Genomic DNA, 12,477 nt, shown 5'->3' on the forward strand with positions numbered 1-12,477 from the left:
AACTGTGCAAGTAAGAGCTCACCTACTGATGTCTTATAGCTTTTATTTTTTCAAATAATATGCAGCTGTTTCATATATATGCGGGACTAGCATGTATTCAAGTTCAAATAGAAATTACTTCTTACCTAATAATTTCTTTTCCTTGGATTCAGTCATACAAGTCCAGAGGAATGGGTTATGTTCACTGATCAGCAGATGGAGAGAGAGGCTAACAGGTTCACTGATATCACTCCTTATAAGTTTCCATGCTGTCCTCACCCTGTCAGTATTATCTGTAACAAGCTAAGGGGCCAATGCAATACAGTGCACTCAGCCGAGCGCACTGTATAACCCGCAGTCGGAATCGGGATAAATAGGCACTAATCCACCCCCTAATGCAATAGGGGGATTAGTGCCTATTTAATGTGCGTCCGACGCAGAGTGAATGAGATAGCGCTCATCACATGCAAATGCCATTTATCACTCAGCTATTAACGCCTGCCTGGAGCAGGCGTTAATAGCTGAGCGCACTGAAAAGAAGTACAGAAAAGCAGAAAAAACTGCTTTTCTGTACTTCTTTTTTAAAGTAAAAAAAATAAAATAAAATAACAACTCGGCAGACCACAGAGTTATGAAGACCGACACTGGTAAACTCGGCGCCGGTTTTCATAACTGGCCGTCTGCCAGTAATGAAAATGGAAGCCGATAAACTCGGCAGTCGTTTTTATTACTGGCAGACAGGCAGGTTATGAAAACCGAGGCCGAGTTTACCAGCGTCGGTCTTCATAATCGGTAGCCGCGGCGACCCCCTAATTTCCATATTGCATGGCCGCCCCCCTTGTGGGCACTGAAAAGTCAGTGCCCACTTTCAGCGCACATAATTGCATCGGCTCCTAACTGTGGACAACATCAATTACAATCATTACCAGTATTGCTTAAAACTAACAACCAAAGAGCTTCTTCTAAACAGCAAATATCTATGAAGCCAGAATATAACGTAACATTACCTGTTCTGAAGAAAGTACCACCACAGTAAATAATATAGAGATTAATTGAAAAGTTTCCAGTTTCGCAGCACAGGAAGGGTCCTAGATTGGTCTAACTGGACTCAAGGAAAGAAAATTATCAGGTAAGACCTAATTTCTTCTTCCTAGTCATCCAGTCAGACTTAACCAGATGAATGGGATGTACCAAAGCTACTCTTGAACGGGGTAGGATACTGCCAAACCCACTCCTGAGACCTCAGCATTGAAGAGGTCTCTTCCCTGATGCCTATACTGAAGCAGTAATGCTTCAAGAAGGCAATTAGGAAGATCAAGTCACTGCTCTGCAAAACTTCAGAGGACAGTTCTAATCTAGCCCTGCCCATGAAGAAGACTGCACTCTCAAGGAAAGTGCCTGAATTTATAAAGGCAAAGCCTTACTGCAAGATATAGTTTCCAGAAATATTCTGCTATAGCCAACGAACTATTAAAGCCTTAGCAGGCTTTGAGGTTGTCTCACCATTCATTTCACCACCACTCAGCACAACTGAAAATCTGTCTTCCTGATAGCATAGAAACAGAGAGATATCTCAGGAGAATCCTCTTACATCTAAGTCATATAGCAGACTATATCCAAACAAAAAACAAACACTTGCTAAATGAAGGCAAGTAGACTGATGTACATGAGAAACAAATCTTGACATACCCACAATGGGTTATCTGCTCAGAGGTACATGCAACTCAGATTTCATTCAAGCCGAACAAAATACCTGCAAGAAAATTGCTTTCAAGATAAACAGATTTGAAAAGAATCCTGAATAAGTTCATAGCGAAATCTTGCCCGAAGATGAAATGGGGAAGGCCAGAAAGGACTGAAAATGCTGCACACTCTTTAGAAATCAGGACACATCCAGATGTGATTACAAGGTTCTACCCAAAGTATGCTCCTTGTAGCAAGCAAGAGTTGTGAACTGCCTCTTCAATGAAGTAGGAGACCAAAAACTCTTGAAATATGCACATAGGTAAAGGAAGTAAAAGACCTTTCTGCTTTAAGGAGTACCTACTCTTCTATGGGAATTAAACTTCTTATTTAGATGAGTTTTTACAAGGGACATATCACAAAACCAAACCGAGCCATATCCTCGAGGAAAAGCAGCACCTGAGTCAGCAGCCCAGAGAGTGAAATAATTCTCAACAGGCTGTGGAGTATCCATCTCACGAGGCCTGCATATCTCAGGCGACAAAGTCTGTTTGGAACCACCAGGATCACCAGACCTGGAAGTATTGAATCTTGTGATGCTACTTCTTTACCATTAGCAAAGGAGGAAAGGATATAGGAGCACTGCTGCCAGCCAAAGCTGAATCAGAGCATTGAAAATTTACAGACGAAGTCCCTTAACTGGCTGAAAAAGCAGAGTTGCTGACCTGTAACAGGTGTTCTCCTAGGACAACAGGATGTTAGTCCTCACATGTGGGTGATATCAACAGATGGAACCCGGCACGGAAAAGTTTCTAGAGACTTTGACTGGCAAACTGAGCATGCCCAGCCTGCTGCTATCCACGCGAGGTCCCCCTTCAGTCTCGTAAGATAGCAAAATATGAATGAAAAAATAAAACAACAAAATGAAGGTGAACCCAACATCATGAGGAGGTGAGTGGGATTCCTGAGGACTAACATCCTACTGTCCTAGGAGAACATCTGTTACAGGTAAACAACTCTGCTTTCTCCTAGGACAAGCAGGATGGTAGTCCTCACATGTGGGTGATTACAGAGCTCCAGACTGCCTCCTGTGAACACAGGGATCCACAGTAGTGGAACAAGGTGCCAACGGGGACAACACAACTGCAGCGCTGTGGGAGGCAGGGGCAGTCTGGCCCCACAGAGAGCATGATGAGGACAGTTGGGTTCAGGATTGGAATAGGCTGCGGAGGGCAGACTGGCCAAAAGCCAGTCTGCCAGACTATCCCTATCGAGACAGTACTGAGCCACAAAGGTGTGGCGTGAACTCCAGGTTGCAACTCTGCAGATTTCGGCGATAGGGACCGCAAGTAGATGGGCCACTGATTCTACCATAGTCCGCACAGAGTGAGCCTTCATGCTGCCGGCAAGCCGGAATCCTGCCTGCTCGTAGCAGAAGGCAATGCAATCCGCTAGCCTTCTGCTAGCGGATTGCTTTGCCCACTGCTTTCCCCACTGCTGCTCCTAGCCTGTTGGTGTCAAAGGACACAAAAAGCTGTCTGTGCCTCGCTGTACGATCCAAGTAGAAAGCGAGAGCCTGTTTGCAGTCCAGAGTGTGAAGAGCACGTTCCTCCGGGTGAGAATGAGGCCGTGAGAAGAACGTGGGAAGGAAAATTAACTGGTTGATATGGAATGCAGTCACCACCTTCAGGAGAAATTTTGGATGCTTGCACAGCACTACATGATCATGGAAGAACTTTGTGTAGGGAGTTTCCGTAACCAGGGCTTGGATCTCGCTGATCCTGCGAGCAGAAGTGATCGCCACCAGGAACATAACCTTCTAGGTGAGGATTTGAGAGGTTCAAACGGATGTCGCATGAGCCTCGCTAGAACAACATTGAGATCCCATGGGGTCACCAGTGGGCGAAGCAGGGCCTTTAGTTGGACTTCGGATAACAGAAGGACTAGGGGGCACTCCATGAAATTAGCATGTGGCACTTTTAAAACTAATCGAAGAAAGTTCTTTTTCACTCCACGCACAATTAAACTCTGGAATTTGTTGCCAGGGGATGTGATTAGTGCAGTTAGTGTAGCTGGGTTTAAAAAAGGATTGGATAAGTTCTTGGAGGAGAAGTCAATTACCTGCTATTAATTAAGTTGACTTAGAAAATAGCCACTGCTATTACTAGCAACAGAACCATGGGATAGACTTAGTTTTTGGGTACTTGCCAGGTTCTTATGGCCTGGATTGGCCAATGTTGGAAACAGGAGGCTGGGCTTGATGGACTCTTGGTCTGACCCAGTATGGCATGTTCTTATGTTCTTAAGCCATCTGCCAGTGTTCTGATCAGCACAACTAGCATTGTCCACCATACTGTGACAAGCTGACACCATGTCTCTCATCCTATGCAGTTTCAAGGGTATCAGAATCCCCCACATGAATCGTAACAAACTAGATTACAGCAGAAGGCAGCATATCTTGATCAGAAAAACACAAAGTTTCCACTTCCAGGAAGATAAGGTGATATAGCTTTAGCAGAAAGCAAAAAAATCCTGAAACTTCAGGGGACTCCAAAAACCAAAAAACCCCCCATGAAACAGAATGAGCAATGGAAAACCCTCAATGACTTTCAACCACTAGACTATCTACGATCTTTCGAGGTCCTGGGCCTTCCTCCATATTACCCTCAGAACACTTAACACCCACAAAGAACAACAAATAAGGAAAACTGGTCTCCTTTGTGAAACAATCTGACCGCAGCAGAACTGTCTTCCACTTCAGAGGGACAATCCACATCCTTCAAATGTCATCTAGTGACACTCAACCCTAAGGCTCTTATGGCCAGAGGACTTTTTTTTTTTTTTTAATCAGAGTACTTTTAAAACCCAAAAGGGATATACACCATCTAGTTAATTACTGATTACATGAAATTGAGAGAAGGACTATCAGGGCCAGTTGGGTTTGATTGAACAACCCTGTTATTGTTTTTTCCTGGAACAAGTGCACCATAGATGATGCATCCCTCCCTTCTGAAGGGTCTTCACCCTCTATAAACATTACTTTTTTGGAAATATTTCCCTAGATTTATATCCCTTCCGTACCCAAGAATTACTCTCATCCAGATCCAATTCTCCTTTATGGAAGTCTTCTTCTCTTGAGAGCTTCTACAGGCCTAGATAAAGGCTGGGGTGGATTGTGGGATCAAAGTGCACCCCATAGGGAAGGTTCGCAGCATACAATCAACAAAAACTTTGTGCGCGACAAACCCAGGCATCAGCTGAACCCAGACAGTGAGGCCCCAGAGAGAAAGACTTTCGTCTATCTTGTCTTCCACCTTCCTGGGTTACTCCATTTTATTTTTATTTCTTTTGCACCCCCAAGAGAACAAAGGGGTGAGTTGCTGGGGGTTTTAATCAGGAACTGTCCAGAGAGAAGTTTGTACTCTGCTGGCTAACTTCCAGGATAGCTCTGCAGGTGCCGAGGTTGCTGGAAATGCCCAGGGACAATCTCCTGTCCCAGAGAAAATGTCCAGGCTCTGGAGGAGGCTGCTGACAGGGGTAAAGGAGAAGAAGCTGAAGAAAATCCAGTGGAATTCAAAGGAACTCCCAACTGAGCAGAGACTATGGGCTGAGAAAAAAAAAAAGGCAGGCTTAGCTTCCCTCTTGTTCCTCATACTCTAAGATGGCCATTGTTTCTGTGTGTACAAAAAATGGTAACCGGCTGAAGCAGAAACCGTGTGCCTGCTCAAAGGGATGATCGCGACCGCAGCTCTCCCTCCCTGGTAAATTGCAGATCACCGCTCTGATCTGTCTCAGGTTCTTGCCTTAACTACAGTAAAATAGATCCTGCTCCCCACTTGCAGTTTCTCTAAGCTGTGAGCCATGCAATGTGTGGTATCCTTCCTGTGCTCTGCCATAGCTGCCATGATCGCTGCCCTGCTCCCCAGGTCATGAAAACCAGAGCTAACCCCAGTGCCGGTGTCTTTCCTCTGAATGGTGTCCTGGACCGCCAAAACTCCTGGCTGAGTCCTAAGTGCTGATTTTTTTTTCTTTTTCATGTTTTATTGTCTAGATCAGTGATGGCTAACCTATGACACGCGTGTCAGAGGTGAAACGCCGAGATGTTTTTGCTGACACATGCAGCGTTTCATGGACTATTGGGAATTTTTTTTTTTAAATTGGCTGCACCAAGCCTTTTTTTTTTCAGCTGCACCGACCCTTTAAAATTTGTTTTTTAGTATCCCTCCACCCCCCCCCCCCCCCAATGCCCCCAGGCACAGGGAGGCTCATGCGGCGCAGTGATAGGCAGGGCCGTGGTGAGGATCACGTCACCACAGCCTGAAGAAAATGATTGCATTTAAACGCGCTGATGCTCCTCCTCCTTCCTGCCTGTGCGGCCCTGGAAATAAACGTTGCCGGAGCCGCATGGGCAGGAAGGAGGAGGAGCAACAGCGCGTGCAGAAGAGGAGCAGAACTTGCCGCGAATTCCAAGTCGCAGCGGCCTGAGAAGAGGAAGAGGCCCAGCAGCAGGGCCGCTGCAGAGCCCTTCCTGCGGCGACCCGTGAAGAGGAGGCCCAGAGGTGAGAGAGAGGCTGAGGGTCTGTAGAGGATGTGTGTGTGCGTGTATGAGATGAGTTGAGAGATTATGTTTGAGAGTGAGGACCTGAATGTTTGCAGAGACAGCATGTGAGAGCCTCTGTGTGTATGAGAGAGAGCATGTGCCAGTGAGAGACTATGCTTGAGCAAGACAGCATGTGGGAGTGAGAGAGAGCCTGTGTGTGTGTGTGTGTGTGTGTGTGTGTCAGACAGCATGTGCCATTGAGAGACTGTGTGTATGTATGATTGTATGAGAAAGAGCATGTGATAGTGAGAGCCTGTGTGTGTGTGAGAGAGAGAGAAATGCATGTGAGAATGAGAGCCTGTGTGTGTGTTTGAGGGAAGAAGATGGAAAGAAAAGAAACAGAAAAAAAGACAATATAAAAGGAATTGGCAAAAAAAATAAGAAAGGGAAGATAGAAAAAAAAAAGCCTATGACCAATTAGAAAACTAAGATCAGACAGCAAAGGCAAAAAAAAAAAATAGTTTTTAGTGATTGGCACATATAATCTTTGGGAATGTACAAGAATAGCACTTTCTCTACGAATCTCACAATGTACGAGATCAGCATGGAGAAAGTGGAAGCCCACGGGGCCTGCACAGAGGAGGCAGCAGAATGGGCTTCAGTGTCAGTAGCAGCAATCGGCACCTCCCCAATAGCCATGTGGCAGCAGTGACAGTGGCAGCAGAGGAATGAGAGAGGTTCCGAGATTGCTGGCAAAAGAAAGAGAGGGGGGTCTGCCTTTAGTGTGTGCATTTGTATGAATGGGACTCTGCCTGGGGGTGTATGTGTGTGAATGCATGGGTGCCTGCCTGGGGGTCTGTGTGTGTGAGAATGAATGTGTGCATGCCTGGGGGATGGGGAGGGAGTGGTGTGAACATGAATGGGAGCCAATAAAAGAAACAGACTGACAGATGAAGTTTGTAACGCTTGCTTGGGCTTGAAGTGTACGAAATACCAACCTTCAATTGAAGATTTAGCCAATGAAATTCAGCAACAAAAAAGTCACTAAGCAGGTAAGGTAAAGAATTATTTGTTTTTACTTTATTAATAAATACAGTACATATATTATAATTATAACTTTGTTATTAATTAGAGCTACAAATATCACAAAATTATGGATTTTTCTAGAAGTGACACCACCCGAGTTATGCTCGTTTTTTTTTTTTACTGAATTTTGACACACTGAGCTCAGAAGGTTGGCCATCACTGGTCTAGATGGACCCTATATCATAAAGGAAATGTTCCCAGGCATTGAAGAATGGGGGTGGGGGGGCTTTCTTTTCTTTTTTTTTTTTTTTAATGAGACTAAGGCTACCTGAACTGGGGAGAAGCAGCTGATTACTAAACAAAAGAGACAGCCATCAACTGTACTTCAAAGGCCCAGATTAATTACATCCTGCAGGAGGCCCTTGCTCCTTTTATCTTCCTGCTCAGCAAAAATGGCCACTGTTCCCTTCCTCTGAGTTATGAATCCCGGTGGAAACTAGAATGCAGCCAGACCAGCTGCGGGGCTTGCACCTACATGGCGAAAGACTACCCAAACGTCTCTCTAAACAGGACACCCCCCCCCCCCCATTGGAGATCTTTTTTTTTTTTAAGCATATCTGTTCAGAAAACAAAAAAAAATGAGCCTTTCTTTTTGCCAAAAGGAGGAGACAACAGGAGGCAGGGGATAAGGAGGAGAGAGGAAAGAACTAAGAACTAGCCCAGAGGTACCTACCTAATCCAGGCTCTATTGAGGGAGATCTTACTTTCAGACTCAGAGCTGCCATTTGCCATCCAACAATTTTCAGGGTTCTGAGGGAGATAGCAAAGGCTTTCACCTCAAGAGCCTCACTTTAAGAAAGGTGGATCTATATTCAGGCAACAACCAACAAGGACTGAATTACATAGTCTGGATAAACAGATAAGCATGGGTGTAGCTTGCTTATTGCGGTGGTTAATACCCCTAACTAATTAAGCTATTTCACTCAGATGCAGTTCCTATACTGCTCTCTACATTAATGGCGGGGGTGGAAGGGAAATAGAATAAAAAAAGGTTACTAAGAGCCAAGAGAAACAGATAAGTATGTGAGAGAAAAAAAAAGTGTGAAAGCTTGCTGGGCAGACTGGATGGGCCGTTTGGTCTTCTTCTGCTGTCATTTCTATGTTTCTATGTTTTATTATCAAAACTGACTCAGGGCTCTGCTCAACTGAAGGAGGGAAAACCAATCTTTTACCTCAGGAGCTGCCCTCTAAACTTTCTTCCAGTTCACCTAGTCTAACTATGCTGTAGTCCACAGCATGGGATGTTCATCCACCATCTGCTTTAGTCCGAGAATACTGGCAGGCTGAGGTCAACACGAATGCATATAAAAAGTGATATCAGCGAACCTGTTAAGTCTCTGTTTTCTTCCGCTAATCACGGAGTATAACTCATTTGTCCAGACTGATTTAACTGGATGAAGAAGAAACAATTTTACAAGCACACCAGTCATAATACTATCGCTGTTAGTTAGAAACCCTAACATTTATCATTTCTATAGTACTATACAGCATACACAGTTCTGTATTCTGTACAGTCGCACATAAGAAACAGTGCCTGCACTGTGGAGCTTACACTTTAGTCAAGAACTACACCCAGGACAAACAAGAATCTATGGGAAATTTGTGTTTTATGGAAAAGTGCTAAAATCCACAAGACTAAGAAGACTCTGACAGGTAATGTGAATTGCAAAAGGTTACATTTAAGGCCAATGAAAGAATCATGATTTAAATTGAGGACATTTTGAAACAAACTCTTAACTCCAAATCATCCCTCATCCTCCACTTATATACATTTACATGGGATATGTACAGATTTCAAGTTCTAAATATGATCACAGTCACTAAATTCTATCAAAACAAATCCCAAACCTTCTGCCAGCAATATGGTACTGTCTAGCACAATAAATAGGAAAGTGTCTGCTATTCATCCTTTGTACTAAAATAAACCACAGCTGCAGAATTTCTCACAGTTGAACTATAGACCATTACAAACTTAGAGAAATATAAATAGCTAAATTTCATATAAAATCAACAGAGTTCCAGGAAAATGGACAACACAGTCAAAACTTATATGTAGTGTCCACTGTACTGGGAAGTGATAACAGCATCCTCAAAATAGTTATTTTGGAACTCTTTCCTGTGAAGGTATATCAAAGTTTTGCATGACCTGGTATTTTCCTCCAGCTTCTTTGGGATTTTGTTGGGCTGCAATGCTATGAGTCTTCATTTGCAACTATCTGGGGATTCTTCCCTATTTTCCTATACCACAATGAATTCAACCCTATCATTGCTGCAATGATCCTTGGCCAGGAGCCACAAACTAGTTTCCTATGGAACCCAGCTAACCTGGACTCTAAATGTGGTCACTAGGTATCACTGTCAAGTGACGGTGGAGACTCAGTCTTTCGTGTGCTGTGAAAGCTGCCTCCCTATCTCCAGCTGGCCTGGGAAGCAGAGTATTGGCTTAGGAATCAAACACAGCTCTCCCATATGGCAGTGGGCAGCAGCTGCCATAAAGCCACCGGGCCAGCTCTAAGATCTATAAACCTGATGTCATATATATTTGTTAAATTGTATGGATATAATGTAATGATATTTCTTTCATATTGTTATAGGTTTCATGGATAAGACAAGATTTTAGTGGATTTCTCAGCTTTTATAAAGATTCAGTGATATGTTAATACCTTTTCCCAACTATGCTTAATCCAAATCCTTTGCCTGGCTTCTTCTGAAGCTCCACGCTGAGCGTATCATACATATCTTCCTCCTTGTACTGGGCCTCATCTCTGTACATGGTCAGACGGACCTTCTGTGGCGTCTGACGAAGTACATTTATTGCTTCATCATGTGTGGCATTTCTAAGGTCGATTCCATTCACCTGCAAAAGAATTAAGAGTACATTCTGACTGTTCACTGAGACTTTATTAAGCAGGCAATTTTCCAACTACCTGCCTTGAAGCAAAGTCCATGGGAACATCCTACCTGCGGATTTTGCACCAAATTTCAAAGGGAAAGTGCCCATGCACTTAAGGAAGCCCCTGTGTATTTCTAGCCAGATTGAGGGAGGCAATTTTCAGACATCCAATTTACCTGGGTAAATTGCTGTTTACCTATGTAAATATCTTCCCATGTATCAGCAGAACAAATGAAAAAGGAAAAACTATGAATTCACATAAGTGAATATTTAGGGATCAGTCAAATCATTGCTTTCTGACTACTGGCAAACAAAAGTAACAATGCAGCTGTAAGTAAAACTAGTAAGAAAAATTAAAAGAGCATCAAATCTTAGTTGTGCATATAGATATCTGTAATTATTGAAGAAACATATAAATTAACTGCCTATTACCTAAACAGCATCAAGGAATTACTAAACAACATAAAACTCATCCTCAACTTTGACAAAACTGAATTAATAGTACTTGACAGAAAGAACAACTCTCTGCATACACTGACTCTAAATCTCATGAACCAAAATTCAAGCTTATCTCCAACCAACCATGCCCGCAACCTTGGAGTAATAATCGACAAAGAACTTTCATTTAAAAACCATATATCAACAAAAATTAAAGACGATTATCATAAACTACTTACACTCCATCATCTAAAACTGTTTCTCTCAAATAATGACTTCAGATCAGTCTTGCAATCATTAATATTCTCCAATATAGACTACTGCAACTCTCTACTCCTCAACTTACCTCTAAACACCATTCAACCTCTCCAAATCCTGCAGAATGCAGCTGCAAGAATCTTTTCAGGTGCCAAAAAGCATGACCACATCACCCCAACCCTCATATCACTTCATTGGCTGCCAATAAAATACAGGATCGAATATAAAGTCCTTTCCATCCTACATAAAATTATACATGAAGAACAGAAAAATTGGTTAAGCCCCTACATTCAACTCCACACCCCAAGTAGAAACCTGAGGTCAGCAAATAAAGGACTCCTAAAAACACCAATGCACTCAAATCAACTCACCTCTACTCAAAATAGAGCGTTATCCCTTGGTAGCCCACAACTTTGGAACTCCCTCCCAACTAACCTCAGAATTCAAGAAAACCTAAGAATATTCAAAAAAGAATTAAAAACTTGGTTGTTCAACAAAGCATATCAAACCACCCAAAGAATTAACTAATCATCACCGCCCTCCATTACAACCTCATGATTGGCGGCTTGGAGACGCACAACTATACTTTTCTAAAATAAGAATGAACTCATTTTGATCTTAAGCATGAATTTGTTTACTACTAAGCCTAATAACATGTTATGTTTTTATACCCCTTGTCAACCCCTTTATCCCTATAACCTTATTTTGTAAACCGTTATGATGGCGTTATTTTGACGTTTCCGAATGATGGTATATAAAACTCGTTAAATAAATAAATAAAGAAAATAAATATTTATCTGTATCCATCTATCTATAGTTCTTCTGGTGGCTATACATCATGTTCATAGACTGGAAGTAGAACCAGAAATTCACTAGATGATAAAATCGTAGCCATGGGTTTCAGTAATGTTATAGATTATTTTTTCTTTGAGAGATCTGGTAATACTTATTACAGATTGCATGTCCATTGTGCTTCTTCTCTTTCTTTTTTCTTAGATTATGGTATTGGGCTTGTCTTAATTGAGAGTTTGAAATTTTGGAGACTCTAATATTTCTTTTTGTATTGTATATGATCTATTATTTCTTGAGTGCTTCCTAAAATATCTGGTCAAGATTTTTTTCTTGAAAGTTATTATAAATTAATAAAGATTTTTAAAAGTCTTCTAGTCATGGCTGTCTCGAAAACATCATAAACAGAGCGAATCTCGTGCTTATCGCACTCCAGGCCCTGCTGGAAAAAAGTCAGGAAATCCTCCTGGAACTGCTGTGGCAGGTGCTCACTAAATTCAAGGGTCTGCTTCCACAAGTTCCTGGAATATTGCCCCATGTATAGCTGGTGGCAAGCTATTCGTGTGGTCAGCATGGCGCCCTGAAACACTCAGCGCCCAAGGGCATCAAGAGCTCTATGCTTGCGCCCTGGGGGGGCCGAGGCATAGGAGCCGGACCATTTTAGCCTTCTTAAGTGCTGACTCAACCACCATAGATCGGTGTCCTCTCTCGGTGTCTCGAGGACACCGAGAGAGGAGCCAGAGGCATAGAAGGACCTCGAAGTTGCAGGAGCACCGATGGATCCAACAGTGTCGGCAAGATCAGGGGGCAC

General features: G+C 42.9%; 1 protein-coding gene across 5 annotated transcripts in view; it reads right to left on the reverse strand.

Annotated features, from left to right (window-relative positions):
* Positions 1 to 12,477, reverse strand: part of MPDZ (multiple PDZ domain crumbs cell polarity complex component) — a 662,189-nt gene that overhangs the window by 86,171 nt on the left and 563,541 nt on the right. For all 5 annotated transcript variants that reach the window (XM_029605550.1, XM_029605570.1, XM_029605559.1 and 2 more), the window contains one exon: positions 9,952 to 10,145. In XM_029605550.1, the coding sequence (XP_029461410.1) occupies positions 9,952 to 10,145 (194 nt within the window). The remainder of the gene's footprint in view (positions 1 to 9,951; positions 10,146 to 12,477) is intronic.

This window comes from Rhinatrema bivittatum, chromosome 1, assembly GCF_901001135.1.
Source record: "Rhinatrema bivittatum chromosome 1, aRhiBiv1.1, whole genome shotgun sequence".
In the NCBI taxonomy this organism is placed as follows: Eukaryota; Metazoa; Chordata; class Amphibia; order Gymnophiona; family Rhinatrematidae; genus Rhinatrema; species Rhinatrema bivittatum.